General features: G+C 51.3%; 1 protein-coding gene across 3 annotated transcripts in view; it reads left to right on the top strand.

Moving 5' to 3' along the window:
- Positions 1-15,692, top strand: part of ZBTB47 (zinc finger and BTB domain containing 47) — a 22,864-nt gene extending 7,172 nt beyond the window's left edge. For all 3 annotated transcript variants that reach the window (XM_027660630.1, XM_027660631.1, XM_027660629.1), the window contains exons 2-6: positions 3,940-5,310; positions 8,635-8,782; positions 9,368-9,483; positions 9,894-10,038; positions 10,928-15,692. In XM_027660630.1, the coding sequence (XP_027516431.1) occupies positions 3,940-5,310; positions 8,635-8,782; positions 9,368-9,483; positions 9,894-10,038; positions 10,928-11,295 (2,148 nt within the window). In that variant the 3' untranslated portion in view covers positions 11,296-15,692. The remainder of the gene's footprint in view (positions 1-3,939; positions 5,311-8,634; positions 8,783-9,367; positions 9,484-9,893; positions 10,039-10,927) is intronic.
- Positions 15,693-17,522: the final 1,830 nt, after the last annotated feature.

Here is a 17,522-nt window from a genome sequence, read left to right on the forward strand (position 1 = left end):
AAAGAAAGAAAGAAAGAAAGAAAGAAAGAAAGAAAGAAAGAAAGAAAAGAAATTAAATGAGGGGCTGGTGAAGGTCACAGATGGTCTTCTGGGGGGCTGAGGATTTGGGTATTTAAATATGTCAGAGTGGCCTGACCTACTGGTCCCTTGGGGAGGTTTGGAGCTGCAGGAACATTTAAGGATCTGGCTCTTAATACCTGCTAAGAGAAATAGCATCTTACCACAGTACACTGATTTAAATCCAGCAACAGACACCTTTCAGGGGAGGTGATGAGGTGGTGTTGGGACTGTTTAGGGAAACTGAGGCATGCTGGGGGTGGAAATGGAGCTTGGGCTCCACCTCCTGTAGCAGGATTCTTGGTGGACTTGCAGGATTCTTGGCGGAGAGAGGCTGCCCTGATCCAGGGAGCTCAGCATCTGCCTTGATCACCATTCCTGTATCACTCATCACCCACCCTTTGGGCTCATCCAACCCCTCTCCCCATCCTCCATCCCCCCTCCTGCCCCACTGGCCGTTTTGGGATGGGGTTTTGGCAGCATCACTTGAAAACACTTCAAACAGAGCTGGAGGGCAGGGTCAGGGCGGGGAGGCACCGCCAGGCCCTTGGGGTGGGGAGTTCATGAACATCACTTCATGAACGTGCTGCTTTCTAATAATTTTTAAGGGGGTGTTTTTTGGTGCCAAGACCCCGCTCAGAGGTTGGCTCTGTGGGGGTTTTAGGGTTCACTCTGGTTTTATGCACCCAACCAGCACCCCGGACTGGGGTTGGAGGTGGGATGGGTGACCTGCTCCTGTGTTCCTCCTCCTGTTGTCACGGCACTAAACCATCCGGGGTGGTGATGGTGGAAAAGAGAAAAACTCTGATTTTTTTTTTTTAATATCTCTATATATTTAGTAAAAGCATTATATATATATATATATAATATTTGTGTTTTCCCAGAGGCAGAATACCGACTTTAACCCTCCCATTAATCCCGATCAGTCAGGGCTCCTCTGCTCCAGCAGAGGCGGGAGCTGCCGGAGGGGGGAATTTTGGGGCAAGTTGGGGTCTTTCTCGGGATCTCACCCCGGCAGGCGCCTCTTGTCTTGGCTGGGGCTCTGCCTCCGGGCGAGCTCACGGAAAGCATCTGAGAGCAATAAAGAGCAAAAGCCTCCCGCTGACAAGCCCGGGCTGAAGTCACCGGCGGGACGCGGCCAAGACACGCATTGTCCTCGCCGCTGCTGGGACTGATTAGAGCCGCCTGGCAAAGCCCGGCTCTGGGTGAGGGATCGGCCCCTTTTGCCAAAAAACCTCGATCCGGAGGAAAAAAAAAAACAAAAAACAACACACCCGGCTTTTGTTTTCCAGGCTGGGCCGTGCAGAGGCAGAGACCCAATTCCCCTCATTTTGCACCCATTTCTCCCCGGCCGTCACTCTGCTTCTCCCCATCCTATATAAGGGATCGAGGTGAGACGAATCCCAGTAGGAAAATCCCGAATTCAATTTATTTTTCAGGAGAGAACCTGGCAAACTGCTCCTCTGAATTCTCACTGCCTCTCCAGCGTTCGATATTTATTGGATTTTTATTTATTTTCTACGTGTCTTGGGGGGGGGGGCTGAGCCATCCAAGATCTCATCAAAATGTCCTTGGCAGTCACTAGACTCGGGAAAGGGGAGGGGGTGGGTGGATATTCCAGCTGGGATGCTGCATTTTGTAACAAATACACATGTAAAGTGTTTCTGTATTTATGTATTTACGTATTTTTAGATATAAACAGTTTAAATGTACATAAACATGAATGTATAGAGCATTAAAAATATAAAATACATATATAAGTATATATAAAATCTATAAAATCCCCCCTGTTTTCATACCTCTTTGCCCCACTCCAGGCTACAAAGCCAAGAATTTGGAATAGAACTGTTTTTTTTCCCTGGGCTTTCTAGGGCTGTCAGGACCAACCAAAGTTGACATCCCTGTTGGTTGGATGAGTTGGTGGTGGAGCAGAAATCCAGTGAAAATGAAACATTTTGGCAGGGAGGGGGAAGGGGGTTTTTTTGCTTGACGAAAAAACAGAGAAGAAAACACCCTTTTCTATTATTTAAACATTTTTGTCTGTGTGTGCTTTTGCCTTTGGCTCACAAAAAAAAAAAAAAAAAAACAAACAGAAGACAAAAAAAATGTGTCTTGCTGGAATTTGTGTGTTGATCAAGAGCTGCCATTTGTCCCAGAAAAAGTGGGAGCTGAGAAACTCTTCATGGAGCAGAAGGTGCAGGATAAACCCAGCAGGTTGAACCCTCCATCTCTGTGACTGTTCAGCACCATGTCCTTTGTCACATCCCACAGTGGTGGGGGAAACAGGGAATTAACAAGCCCAGATCTGCCTCCATCCATAAATTGGGTGTTCAGCAAGGGAAGCAGAGGGAAAAGATATATCCCATCTGCTTTTAATACAGGACACAGGATTTAGGGCATGGAATATCCCTTGGATTTGGGATGAAGCTGGTAAACCCGTTCTGGGGCACAGGTATGACCAGAAAAGGTGATGAAAATCCAGGGATGGTCTGGACTGTGCAAAATACATGTGAGTCCAATTAAATACCCAGCAAACACAGCCCAGGGAGGGTTGGCAGTCCCAGTGTTTCCCAGCCTGGGCATGCTGCTCCCTGATTTGAATTTTTCCAGGTAGTGCCTTTCCCCAGGCAGTCGAACACGGGCATAAAAAGCACATAAATCACCCCGATGGATACTCAGCAAATATCAGAGGATTGTGGGTTTCATGTAATTATCTGTACAAACAGGGAGGTATAAAATCCTAATTTCCTTCTATTTGGGGGGTTAAATCTCAGCTGGTGCCTAAAACTGGTTTCCTGTGTGGGGTAAATGTCCCCCCTGGGGTCTCCATCTGGCTCAGGAGGTCAAGGCATCCCCTCTCCTGTGTGACATCTCCTCTGTGTGAGTGTGGACAGCTGAGCCTGGCTTTGGACCTCCGTGTCCAAAGATGGGGTGGTGGTGGTGCCTCCTACTCATGTTGAAGGGATGTCAGTGTGTGTTTGTATGGCCATGACCTGCCCTTTCATTGGGGTTTCCTGCTTGGTTGAGTCTCCCGGACTCAAGCTGGGGGTGGAACTTCTTGATTGGTGTCTTCAAGCTGGGCCTGGAGGTAGAGCTTCTTGGTGTTCCAAAGCTGGGTCTGGTGGTGGAGCATTTTGGTTGGAATCTTGAAGCTGGGATGGGTGGTGGAGTGTTTTGGTTGGCGTTTCCAAGGTGGGGCTGGTGGTGGAGCTTCTTGGTTGGTATCTCCAAGCTGGAGATGGGGATGGAGTGTTTTGGTTGGCATTTCCAAGTTGGGACATAGGGCAGAGCGTTTTGGTTGGTATCTTGTAGCTGGGGCTGGTGATGGAGCTTCTTAGTTGGCATCTCCAAGCTAGGGCTGGTCATAAAGCTTCTTGGTGTTCCAAAGCTGGATCTGGTGGTGGAGCATTTTGGTTGATATCTCTAGGCTGGGTCTGGTGGTGTAGCTTCTTAGTTGGTATCTCCAAGCTGGGGCTGGTGATGAAGTGTTTTTCATTGGCATTTCCAAGCTGGGACAGGTGGTGGATCATCTTGGTTGGTGACTCCAAGCAGGGACATGTGGTGGAGCTTCCTGGTGTTTCAAAACTGGGTCTAGTGGTGGAGCCTCAGGGTTGGCATCTCCAAACTGGGGCTGGAGGTGGAGCCTCAGGGTTGGCATCTCCAAGCTGGGGCTGGAGGTGGAGCTTCTTGGTTGACATCTCCAAGCCGGAGATGGGGATGGAGTGTTTTGGTTGGCATCTCCAAGATAGGGATGGCAGCGGAGCTTCTCAGTTGACATTTCTGTCTTGGGATGCGTGGCCAGCGATGGGTGGCATGACCAGGTGGGCGATTCTAGGGGGGAAAGAGCCCCGTTGAACAATTTTATTTCCTTCTTCCCCACAGCTGATAGTCGAAAAGACGACTGACTACCCTTCTGCTGAGTACTCCCTGGTGGAGGATGTAGCCCTCCACTTCACGTGTTTGATGGACAGACTGAACGAGCAGCGCCTCTTTCAGCCGGACCTGTGCGACGTGGACATCGTGCTGGTGCAGCACAAGAGCATCTTCCCGGCGCACAAGGGGGTCCTGGCCGCCTACAGCCAGTTCTTCCACTCCCTCTTCACCCAGAACAAGCAACTGCAGCGAGTGGAGCTCTCCCTGGAGGCCCTCACCTCGCAGGGCCTCCAGCAGATCCTCAACTTCATCTACACCTCCAAGCTGCTCGTCAACTCCTGCAATGTGCAGGACGTGCTGAACGCGGCCGCCGTGCTGCAGATGAACAACATCGCGTCGTCCTGCCAGGACCTGCTGGACACGCGCTCGCTCAGCCTGGCCACCGACATGGCCCTGCCCGCCGAGGGCTGCGCGGGGCCCCCGCCCTACTACTGCGAGATCAAGCAGGAGGTGGACGCCCCCCACCCCAAAATCTATGCCCGGGAGGGCAACGACCCTTTCTCGGTGCGGGTGGAGGACGGGACGGGTGGCGGGACGCTCCCCGCCGGCCCCGCCAAGCAGTACTACAAGGAGGAGAAGGATGGTGGTGCCGGTGCCGTGTGTAAGATGGAGGGGGAGGAGTCTGAGGAGGACCTGGACAGCCAGGGCTCGTACAACCGGGAGCAGATCATCGTGGAGGTGAACCTCAACAACCAGACCCTCAACGTCTCCAAGGGCACGGAGGGCAAGGCGGCCGCCAGCGAGGCGGCCGTGATGGGGCGGCCGGACGGCGACGGGCGCGACACGGAGGAGGACGGGGAGGAGGAGAATGAGGAAGGGGAGGAGGAGGAGGAAGAGGAGGAGGATGCGGAGGTGGGTGATGAGGAGGAGGAGGAGCGCAGCGAGGAGGAAGACCTGGAGGAGACAACGGAAGAAGAGGACGATGACGATGACGATGAAGACGCGTCGGAGATGAAAAGAGAAAAGGGTGGGCAGCCCCGGCGGGGCAGCCGGGCCTCCAAGGCCACCAAACCCACCATGGCAACCAGGTCCCAGGAGATGGCCAAGGTGGAAGAGGAGGAGGAGGAGGAAGAAGAAAGCCAGCGAGGGAGGAAGAGGAAAAAGGAACAGGACGGTTTGGGGCAGAAGGTGAAGCTGGAGGAGAAGCAGCATTACCCGTGCAAGAAGTGCCCCCGGATCTTCAACAACCGCTGGTACCTGGAGAAGCACATGAATGTCACCCACAGCAGGATGCAGATCTGTGACAAGTGTGGGAAGCGCTTCCTGCTGGAGAGTGAGCTGCTCCTGCATCACCAGACCGACTGTGAGAAGAACATCCAGGTGAGCCAGCCCCATCCCCAGGGCAGGGACATGAACATCCCCCCAAGGGGGAAATATCTCACCAAAGGGTGGAGCATCCCAGTAGGGTTGTACATCCCACCAAGCAGGAAATACCTTTCCAAGGGTGGAGCATCCCACTGGGGATGGACATCCCACCAAGGTGGGACCATCTCACCAAAGGAGGAACATCCCACCATGATGGGACAACCTGATGGGGGAGGGACATCCCAAACACCATGGAGGTCATTCCACCCAGCTACACCATGGGACGGGCTCATGCTCACGTAATCCTGATGGGAAGGAACCTTCCTTCTCCCATGACTCGTATTCAGGCTCAGGAGGGTCCCACAGTGCCATGGGATTTGTGCAGGGAGATTATTCCTTCCTCCTTGGCTGGTTGGGTGGAAACATGGAGTTAATTTTAGAAGAGTTATTTTTCTTTGAATTGATTCAGTTAATCTGGATAAAACATTGTGAGACCCTGATGGAGACACGCTCCAGCCGTTCCCACCCAGGCTGAACCCAGTTTAGCTTAATTTGAAGATTTGCTGACAGGAGTCAAAATGGTTTTAATCTGCCTTTTGTGTTTTTTTTTTGGTGGGTATTAGCAAATTTCCGAAAGCATTTGACATCCCTGAGTGGCTCAGGCTTGGTGTGTCCTTCCCCCTGTGTTAAAGAGATCCTGTGTTTCAAATTGTTCAATCTGTGCAGTTTTGGGGGGGACAAGGAGGCACCCCATCAGAGCAGCAAATGTGTGTTCCTGAAGGTCCCTCCATCCTTTCTCCTAATCCACAATGAGTTGTTTTCCATGACGCCGCTGCTGCTAATTAAAAATATCCCAATTTCTGGACAGTTCATCCATCATCCTTCCAGCCAGTGACGGGATTTAAAATGATCTCCCAGCTCTCCTTGAGGAAGGGAACACAACCCAAGTGCTACTGGAGTCCTTGGCCAATGGCACCCCAAATAAAATAGGGAATGAGGCAGATTTTGGCCTTAGGGTATGCAGGGAACAGGGAGGTAGGAACAGTCTCAGCTCCCAGGTGCAGCATTGCCTGCACTGACTCTTCAGTACATATTCCTGGAAAATTCACAGTGCTGAAGTTGCTTCTTTTGGAGGGTTTTTCCAAGGATGGATGAGCGCATCTCCAGTACCTGAGTGGTGGTGGCTGTTTCAGAGCCTGTCATAAAGCCTGGGAAATTAAAAAGGAGTTTTCCCAGGACGTTTCCTCAACCTCATCTGCTTTCCAGGTGGATCACATGGGGCTGTCACCTCATTGCTTTTTTCCCCCCTCCTTTTTTATGCCTTTTCCAGGTCATTTCTGAGTAGGATGAGCCACAAATGCCCCTGCAGTGACCTCCTTCTGTGGAAAAAGGGATCATTATCTCTCACTTAATTGAGCATTTTTAATTTGACAAATAGCCAAATTCACTCCATTTGCTCTGGTAATATTGAATAACTTTATCAATATACCATGGAATTATGTCTGCACGGAAAAGAGATTTTTTTTTTTAACTTTATATGTTTAATAGAGAGTCTTTATTTCTTGCTGTTTAACCAGATCCGTAGAGGAACCATCTCTCTTATCCCAGTCAGCTCTGCTGCTTTCTTTCCCTGTTTTATCCCCAAATTTCATCCACAGTGCTTTAGGTTTTAGGCATCATCTCACTCCCTGTGATCGTTTCCCATCTCCTTAACATGCATCCTGCCTCCACCACCTGAAAAGCGATTCATCCTTTTCTTTGTTGGATTGTTCCTCAAACTCTTTTTTTGGTCAGCTTCTGTGTGGTTTTCCTCTTAACCTGAAAGGATTTATATTCTCATTTTTTTCCCCCTCGTTTGGATGTTGCTTCCACATTTTTGAGTGACGATTTTCTGCAGTAACTGAGGACACAGAGCTCAGCCCTCCGGGGTGTTTGGTCCCAGCCTGAGGTTTTTCCTACCTCTGCTGCTTTCCCTCTACCTTTCATTTTAAAATTCCCCTGCAGCCTTTTTCATTTGAAGTGGAGAAAATGGATATTGATGTGTCTTTGATATCAGGCTCTAGTCCTGAATTTACCCTGAAATACCTCTTAAAGCAGAGATAAAACTGGAATCCATGGAAATACATACTCAGGAACAGTAAAACTCGGAGGATTACCTGTGTTGATATTTGAGCATGGCAGGATGAAGATGATGAGGGTTGGGAGTGGCTCTGTGACCCTAATTTTGCCCCTTGGGCACCTACATATAAATATATATGGAGAGATACTGTGACTTCACAGCATAAGGGTGTATTTTCAAAGGTATCACAGCAAAATTTGGTTGAAGTCCATCAATGAGCATCTGTTCCTCTGGGTAGGAGGGGAAGGTGAAGAAATCCCTCCCTGGGCCTACTGGTACCGCTCAGCTCTGCTGTTCTGAGGTGCCTCCAGGGCTTGAATTATTTTCTCAACACATCTGTGAGGAGAAGGGATGGTTTTATCCCTGTTGACCAAGAGGAAGATGAGTCAGGGAAAGATGAAGCGGAAAGAATTGACCCTTCGGGGAAAGAGAGATCCTTAGCTCCTGGCAGGGTCCTTGCCTGCCATCCCTGTGTTCCAGCAGTGGTTTCCTGTGTGGACATCCGTGTTTCTCTGAGCACTGAACTGCCCTCACATGCTTCAAACAGATCTCACCCCGAAGCTGGAGCTTTTCCTTAGAACTTCCAGAGAAACACTGAACTTGTTGGAGCTGAAACAAATCCCAACCAAAACTTCTTGGAAAAGACTTTGCAAGTTGTGTTGTTCTTCTTGTGCTGACGGACTGGTTTTTTGGGTCCATTTCGGTCCATTTGGACATCACAGAGTCATAGATATGTTTGGAAAACTCATTCAGCGGTGAAGTATCAGTAATACCTGCTGAAGACTGAGTTGTGCTGCCCTGGCTTGGGATTCCCCTTGTTTCTATATTCTTTGCAGCCTTCTAATGCACAGAGGGTTGGGATTATTTTTATGTGATGGCTTCATTTAGGAAATAAAATTCCCAATTGGGAATAGGGCCTTGGTGCATGACCTGCTGCTTGCACAAGTCCTAATACAGCCACTGATGGAGACGCCAAGTCTTTCCCTGGGAGGACATTGTCCCTTCCTCATCCCATGGATAGAAATTTGAGGTTTGGAGGTTTTGGAGTGGCAAGGTCTGTGTCAGACTTGCTGGTCATTCTGATATTTGATATCTCAGCTGTAGGTTTCACAGTGATGTTCCCTTTCACCGGATGAAGGTAATTGCCCAGTAAGAAGAAAATGCTGGTGGTGTCTGGGCACGTTCCCCTGCTTCCCTCACCATCCCCTCTCTCCTTGCAGTGTGTGACGTGTGGGAAGGGCTTCAAGAAGCTCTGGTCTCTCCACGAGCACAACAAGATCGTCCATGGCTATGCAGAGAAGAAGTTCTCCTGTGAGATCTGCGAGAAGAAGTTCTACACCATGGCCCACGTGCGCAAACACATGGTTGGTGAGTGCGGGGGGCACCGGTGCCATGGGGAGACTTCATTAGGGGTCTCCATCCAGCAGTTTGGCAGTGAAAGCTGATTTTTTGTTGCTCTTGGGTGTTTAGGGCTGGGCTTAATCTTGTGTGAGCTTTCTCACATCCACACCTCAAAATTTGGCCCGGTGTTTAATGTTGAACCTGTGTCTGCTCAGTGTTGGGTGTGGAGCAACTGGGGTGTGGTGCTGGGGAACCCCTTTTATTTAATTTAACCAGAAAAAAATAGACCTCAGAAGTGCTCAAAGGAGGGTTTGAAGTGCGACCATCCTTCCCTTGTAAAATAGGACCAGGCCACACCAGTGCTGGGCTTTGAAAAGCAAATTGCACATGGCAATGGTATATCCCTGGGCCTTGCAGGGACCAAATAGATCCAAAAAAAAAGACGGTTTGGGCAAGAAAGTAGGGAAGAACTTAAAGTGTTGATGCTGTGGATCTTCCCAAGATGACTTTGGGTTTGCTGAGGTTGGGCACTGGCGTTGGGAGAGATGGCTGGGTTGTGGGGAGAGGGATGGTGGAGGTGTGGGGACCTGACCCTGCCCCTCTCCCCCTCAGCACACACCAAGGACATGCCATTCACCTGTGAGACCTGCGGGAAGTCCTTCAAGCGTAGCATGTCCCTCAAGGTCCACTCGCTCCAGCACTCCGGGGAAAAGCCTTTTAAATGCGAGGTAAGGTCCTGCGTGTGGCCCCACCCGATGTCCTCTCAAATGAGGACAAAACCGCTGATTTGGGGAAAGATCTTCCACTTCTTGAGGCTTCCCCCCTGCTTTGTGCCAGTGCAGCTGTAGGGATGCTCCCACACTGTTCCAAACTTTGCATCCCCTCCTGGTTTGAGGTTTCCACCAACCATATTATGAAATTTGTCCAATGCCAGGATCTGTCCCCCCAGTACCTGGATCTTACATCCCACCCCAAGCCCATCCAGCCTGCAAACCCGGATGGCTATGGCCCAAAAAACCACTTATTTGGGTTCTCTTTTGGGAGAAAAAAAGGGATTTCTTCACTGCTGGTGACCTGGGGGGAATGTGGGAGTGTTCTGGGCGCTGATCAGGAACTCATCCCCATCTCACCCCCTCAGAACTGCAACGAGCGCTTCCAGTACAAGTACCAGCTGCGCTCCCACATGAGCATCCACATCGGCCACAAGCAGTTCATGTGCCAGTGGTGTGGCAAGGACTTCAACATGAAGCAGTACTTCGATGAGCACATGAAAACACACACAGGTAAGAGCCCCTGACCTCACCCCAAACTCCTGTGGTCAAGAACTCTGGGGAAAGAGCGATGGGACAGTTGTAGCATCTTTGTGTGGATGGAAGGATGACCCAAGTGCTGGGTCCTGCACTTTGGCCACAACAACCCCCTGTAGCACCACAGGCTGGGGACAGAGTAGCTGGACAGGGCCAGGCAGAAAGGGACCTGGGGGTTCTAATCAACAGGAAGCTGAACAGGAGCCAGAGTGTGCCCAGGTGGCCAAAAGGGCCAATGGATCCTGGCCTGGCTCAGGAACAGTGTGGCAGCAGGACCAGTTCAGGGATTCTGCCCCTGGACTCAGTGTTGGAGTGCTGTGTCCAGCTCTGGGCCCCTCAGCTCAGGAAAGACATGGAGGGGCTGGAGGAGGTCCAGAGAAGAGCAACGAGGCTGGGGAAGGGACTGGAGCACAATTCCCATGAGGAGAGGCTGAGGGAGCTGGGGGGGGCTCAGCCTGGAGAAGAGGAGGCTCAGAGGAGACCTCCTCACTCCCTACAACTCCCTGACAGGAGGGGGGAGCCGGGGGGAGGTCGGGCTTTTCTTCCAGGAACCAGCAGTAGGACAAGAGGACATGGTATTGAGCTGTGCCAGGGGAGGTTTAGGCTGGATATTAGGAAGAAATGTTTTACAGAGAGAGTGCTCAGCCATTGAAATGGTCTGCCCAGGGAGGTGGTGGAGTCACAATCCCTAGAGGTGTTTAAGGACAGACTGGACATGGCAGCAGTGCCATGGTCTGGTTGACAGGATGGTGTTGTGTCATGGGTTGGACTTGATGATCTCAGAGGTCTTTTCCAGCCTGGTTGATTCTGTGGTGGGGGTTTTGGCCCAACCCCCAGCTTCTCACCCACATTCTCCCACCCTCAGGCGAGAAGCCCTACATCTGTGAGATCTGCGGGAAGAGCTTCACCAGCCGCCCCAACATGAAGCGGCACCGCCGGACCCACACGGGGGAGAAGCCGTATCCCTGCGACGTGTGCGGGCAGCGCTTCCGCTTCTCCAACATGCTCAAGGCCCACAAGGAGAAATGTTTCCGCGTCAGCAACCCCTTGGCCTCGGACACAGCTGCCCCCCAACCCGCCACCAGCCCCGCCCCGCTGCCCCCCGGCCCCGGCGTGTCCCCCCTGCCCCTGCCGCTGCTCCATCCTCTCCCACAGACCCTCCCTCCTCCTCCTCACCTACCGCCGCCCCCTCCCCTGTTTCCCGCGGGGAGGATAAATTCCAACAACAATTAGGTGCCCCCCACCCCGGCCATGCGCCTGCACGGACTGCTCTGCCCTTTGGGAATGCCTCCCCCCGGGGAGACAAGGCTTTGCTTGCTCTCTACCCCCCCTTCCTCCTCGTTTTGGGGTTGTTTTGGGTTTTTATTCCTTTTTCTCACCCGTCATTCTCCACGGAAAGGGGGAGCAGGAAGAGGCCCCTCCGGAGGAGCGTGGGTGTTGGGGGGGAACTGCCGTCCGTCCGTAAGGGTGTAGGTAAAAGCTGTCACTCTCCACTTCAGCTCCATCTTTGTCCTGGGATGCTGGCAGGGCTGGGAGGAGCAGGATGCCCTTATATCCGGCGTTGAGCAAATGAATTCCTGTTGGTGCATCGATATTTCTAAGCTGAAATCCAGTTAGTGGTGCTTGAATCCCTGTACTGTAAAGCTGGTCTTTCAAATCAGGCTCTTCTCCCACCAGGTTGAGAGGTGGCCACCATTGAGGAGCCCGCATATCCCCATTGGAAAGCCATCAGCATGCTCTCCTTAGCAGCCCTCACCACATCTTCCTTCCCTGTGCCAGATTTTCCTTCTCTGTAGGCAAAAGCACAAACACCCATGTTGCATCTCGGGGTGTCTGCAGCTTGCTGCCGGTTCATTTTTGGGGTGCCCTAAGTGTGCTGGGCTCCAGTGTGCCCTTTCTGCTAATCCCAGCAGGAGCTGGGTTCCTGGGGATGCTCTGGAGTTGGTGAGCTGTCCCTGGGAGAGCTCAGATGGCTTCAGGACCGGCAGGAGGGTGGCCTGGGACAGAGGAGCAGGACGCTGCCGTTCCTCGGCGGAATTGGCCTGGAATAGTGCCTTAACAATTTGAATAACCCCTGAGTGGGGGGTGAGCTCCAGGTTGGGTCCCGTTGCAAGGTCTGGAGCCAAAGCAAGACCTCCTTCAGCCTGGTGACAATGTCCCATCCTCCAGCTTGTTGCCTGCTTTGCTCTCCTAAGATTGGCCTCTCTTTGTGGGTTTGGTATCTGTTGCCCTGCCCTGGTATGGGGGGACCAGAGGGGACCAGTGAGTGCTGTGATTGTTTTGGTGATGCCCCAAACCGTTGGTTAGTTGAAGTTGCTGAAGTTGAGCTGGTCTTTGATTTCACTTAGGAATAATATGCCTGGCTTCATGGCAGAGAAGAGGAAGGCTTTGCTGTCACCTTTTTGTTGGACGCTGGTGTCCCAGCTGGGTTTCTCACTGCTTTGCTCTGCTCTAGGGTGTCACGTATGGCCAGAGTTCTATGGTCTTCTTGCCTGGGAAAGTGTCCCCTTTGGGACCAGAGAGCATCCAGCACAGGCAGAGAGGTAGGATGTGTTGCAGCTGACTCCTTGCTCCCAAGGCCAGAATTGAGGTCAAATATGGACACGGATCAGGTTACGGAGGAGATGGTGGGCAGAGCTCTTGGTAAGCAAGAAGGAAGAGAGGTCCCTGAGTGGGCTGTAGGAGCCCTGTCTGATTTGCACCTTGCTCTGGGTGAGAGCAGAGCACTGGGGATAACGAGCCACACCAGGCTATGTGAAAGGTCTTGGTGCTTCACCTCCCGGACCAAATCAGCAAAGCACTTGGGCAGTGTTGAGGCTGCCCCTGCAGAGATGGGAGGAGTCAGCCCCCTGCTCAGGGGCTCTGCTGACCAGGGACATGCAGGAGCCTGACAGGGACAGGACAGGGGAGCTTCTGCTGTTGTGCTGAGTGCTCTTTGAGGTGATGGGTCAGCCGAGTGCTGTGCCCTCCTGCTGAGTGGTGCCCACCATGCCTGACATCTCGGGAAAGCTGGCTGCTCTTGTGGATGTTGGCATTTTGGAGCAACAGATTGCTTTTGATACCCCTACTGGCTGGGATCCCATGGATCCCCCAGCACCTCACTCGGTACCAGTGAGCTCACCCCCATCTCCATCTGGTTCAAGCAAAAGGAGGTTGCCATGGCAGAGCTGCTTCTCCATATTGACCTTCTCAGTGGGTTCCAGAGGCTTCCCTGCTGTCCTCCATAACCCTGTGGCTCCTTGGAATGGTGCAAAGCCTTCTCAAACACAGACCCATGAGGAATGGGGGCACTCAGTTCTTGGGGCCGTTGGTTTTCTGAAGGGACCACGATCCAGACAGGGAGATGATTGTTTTAGAGAAGCATTCAGTGATACCTGTGCAGGTGTTGGAGTGGTCCATGCTGTCTTCTCCTCTACTGCCTCCCAGATCCCCCTTAGGCTTCCCTGTGCCTCTTTCCCCTCATGCTCAACCTTGAGATAGGGTGGGAGCACTCTGCCCTGAGGGTTTGGATGGGCTGCCTGGCTGATAGACTTCTCCCCCCCAAGTAAACACCCACGCCAACATCTACTCCCTTGTACCACTCGCCTGGAGGTGGCTTTCCCTGTTCCTGCCCCAGTTCATCCTCTCCCAGTGAGGACCTGCCCCCCTTGGACATCTCTGTGAGACGAGAGCACTTCACTGAGGGTGGAAGCCCAGCAGAGAGCCCAGTGACTGATCCCAGCCATGCCCCATCCCCTTCGAGAGCCACTTGGAGACGTCGAGATGTGACCATGCACACAGCACTTTGGAGAACCAGATCCCTGCTGCTCCCTCCCCTCTCCAAGGCCCGGGCAGTTCCCAGGAGTCCTACAAGGCCTCTGAGCCCTTTTGTCTACACCCTTACTCAGCCCCAGTGTGTCTCCATGTCTGGTTTTCATTAGAGTACTAAGAGCTCAGACGAGTCGCTCCTGCAGTGCCTCGTCCATCCCGGATCCATCCCGGATCCATCCCGGATCCATCCCGGCCAGCCCTGTTGCACCAGCTGGGCCTGGATGGGGCAGGAGGCAGAGGAGTCGGGTCCGTCGCTTTCAAGCTTTTTACGTTTTACTTTAATTTTTTTTTTTTAATTCTTTTTTTTTATTTTTACTTTAATTTTTAACTCTTGCACCTTAATCTCTCACACCCCTTCTCCGGCAAGACCGCGAGGGCGGAGAGGGGCTTGTTTTCCACGGCGCAGTTCACGGACACGCCGCAAACGCAATGTCCAGCCAATGACTCCTTGTTTTTTCTTTTTTTCCCCTCTCACCACTTCATTTGAACTTTTGGGGAGGGAGGGAGTCGTGTGGGGAGGGCCCTTTTTTTTTTGTTTTTGGTTTTATGTATCCCAGGAGCCTGGTAGCACAGACCAGTTGTCCTCACACCCCCGTGAGGCGCAGCTGGCCCTACGGACCACAGCCATAACCCCGGCGCGGTGGGACGGACGGACAGACGGACGGACGGGTGGGAATGGCTGTGACAGTGCAATAGAGATGAGCATCCGCTGCTAGACAACTCCACTGAGTGAACTCTTGGTTTGCCCGAAGCTGGGAGGGAGGGAAGGACAGACAGACAGACGCCTCTTGTTCGCACGGACGGCGAGAGCTTCCCCACACGCAGCCCTGCCCGGTGACACGGAACCACGACGGGAGTTGGGTCGGACTTGCAAAGGAAGAAAATAATAGTTAAAAAAAAAAAAAAAGGAAGAAAAAAAAAAGGCTAAAAAATAGGAATGAGAACAACCTCAGTAGCATGGAACTTGAAGGAAACGAATGAAACCCCAAGCACTTGCCTCAAAACTAGTTTCTCATGCCTGGTGTTTGGCTCTGTATTATTTTCCGGCATTCAGTATCGGTTGCCCAAACATGCCAAGTTAAAGAGTGTATTGGTGGCTCTACTAGTGTGAACAAACTAAATGAAGCACTTTATTCTGTATAGATAAGGGAAGGCGGGGAGGGGAGGGGAAGCTCGGATGCTTTTCGGAAGCGTCTTAATTAATGTTCTAGGAAATGTATTATTATTATTATTATTATTATTCTTTTTTTTTTTAATGACCATGTGTAATCAATATATGTTTATCTTTAACTCCAAGTACAGCAATTACTCTCTTTGGGATGGTGTGAGGAGGGGGAGGCTGAGGTGGTCGGATCAGTCCATCACCGCGGGGCCAGCTGAGGCGAGGCGTTGTCTACCGCAGGAACGGGCGAGTCTTGCTTCATTGAGGGCCCCGCTGGCCAATGTCCAGGAGGTCCCAAGAGGTTCATCAAAACCACCTTCCAGGGCACGGCTCAGAGCCAGCCATTCCCATCCTGAGCCGTCTTCTGCCTGGGGGTGCCGGGGCTGCTCTCTGGGCCACCCACGAGTTCAGTGAGTCACGGTAGGGTGGGCTGGTCTGGGCTGTCCCTCAAGGCCACATCCTTGGCCACGCTTTGAAACCTGCTTCTGGCCTCTCACCGAGGCACATCTCGGGGCTTGCTGAGCTCTGAAACTGGTGAGAGGTCAGAACTGGGCCTTTCCACTGCGTTCTCCCAGTCTGGAAGTGTTATGACTGTTACCAAAGAGGTTGCAAGTGGAAGGACTCAATCAATAAACAATTTGTCTTTTATAAAAGAAAACCTAAAGATCCACCACTCTCTTTGTTACCTTAATTTTGCTTTGCTTTGCCTTCTTCTATTTTTTTTTTTTTTTTTTTTTTTTTTTGTTGTTCTTTTGAAAGCCTTTTTTTCAGGTAATTTTGTGAGGAGTCGGAGACAGGCAGGATGGGCTTCCTATGGAATGTTGACCACTGCCACTGCTTCACATGTGTAGACTGTGTGTTGGGCTTGGTGGGAGGTGTGTGTGAGACAACTAGACTGTTGAGGGACCAAGAAAAAAGTAGCTTTTCAGGGAAGGGTGGTGAGGGGGTAGTGGAAAGGATTCAGGGATTATGGCCCCTAAGGGTGTTATAGGGCTGAGGGCTGAGCTTCTGGGTCCTACTTGGCTCCATGAGGTTTGTGTGAACTATGAGCTGAGGCTCTCTGAGCTCCTCTATTCGCAGTGGAGAAACCAAGGAACCCATCCAAAAGCACTCAGTGCCTTTATTAGTTTAAATTGGAGACGTGGGAACCTCACCAGCAACACCAGCACTGATATTGGGAAACTAATGGAAGAAGAGATGATTTTCCCTCACCCTTTGGATGTACCTACTCCTTTGCTGCTGCAGATACCCATGGGGACCTGTACCACTGGAGCTGTTGCATCTGAGCCTGGAAAACACCAGATAGCAGCAAGGGTTGACACCTATCTGAGTATTCCTGGTGGCATTTCTAATCTGTGATTGCCTTTGGACTGATGCAGCTTGTTTGAGAGGTGGAGGAACATCTCCAGGCCAAATTTTGCTTGGTGATGTCCAGCTTTCCCTCCTTCCTGGGGCCAACACTGGCTTGCACCTGCTGAGATTTGGTCCTGGTTGCTCAAGCAGTGGGATATTTCAAGCTCTTCTGGGTCCTTTCATACAACAGTTACTTTGCCTTTTATGGTTTCCTGCTCTGTGCCAGTGGTGGCATCTCCACAGCTTTATAATGGATGTGAACCACACGAGAGCACCAAGCTCCCATTGCCTGTGTTCCTGATGGAGGGGTGTGAGGTGAGCAACCAAGGATGGGGACCTGTTTTATTTGCAACTTCTCAAGCCTTTTATAAAGGACCACAGCATAACAACCCGTGGAAGCTCAGCAACATTCTCCTGTTGGCTTCAGAGGGCCCAGATTTCCCCCAGGAGACCCAAGAAACGTCGGCAGCAGGTGAATGTGGATTAACCCTCTCTTAGGACCCAGGGTCAACAGCTTCCCAGTCTGCATCCAGCAAGGAGAGCTGAAGCAAAGGTCATGGAATCATTAAGGTTGGATAAGACCTCCAAGGTCATGGAGTCCAACCTTTGACCAATCCCCACCGTGTCAGCCAAAGCAGAGCACAGAGTGCCACGTGTACTCATTCCTTGAACAATTCCAGGGATGGTGTGGGTGTCCAGTCCCAAGCAGGACGTAACTGCCACAGCAATAAATGACCTTAAAAATTGATATTCTACGCAGGGATTATTTTTTTTAAATTCTTCTTATTTTTTTCTTTTCTGCCACAAGCTATTTGGAAGATTGATCTTTAATTAGCTTGAGAGTTGTCCACAGGAATTTCTGCAGAGCAGGGCAGAAGGTGTTTAATTTTTTTTGCAATGCATTTTTCACACATTTGATTGTTTCAAGGGTTTTTGTTCCTTTTTTTTTTTTTCTTTAAAGCTATTTTGTGACAGCCAGTCACCTTGGATTTCTTTTTCTTGTGAAAAGACTTCATTACTGTTCTGATGTGATTGTCCTCTAAGGAGCTTATCCTGTAACTTTTTTAAATCCTTAAAATGAAACCAGGACAAGGCTCTCTCTGGTTGCTGTACTTCTCCTTCCTTCCAAACATGT

The sequence above is a fragment of the Corapipo altera genome, unplaced genomic scaffold (assembly GCF_003945725.1).
Source record: "Corapipo altera isolate COAL_440 unplaced genomic scaffold, ASM394572v1 126, whole genome shotgun sequence".
In the NCBI taxonomy this organism is placed as follows: Eukaryota; Metazoa; Chordata; class Aves; order Passeriformes; family Pipridae; genus Corapipo; species Corapipo altera.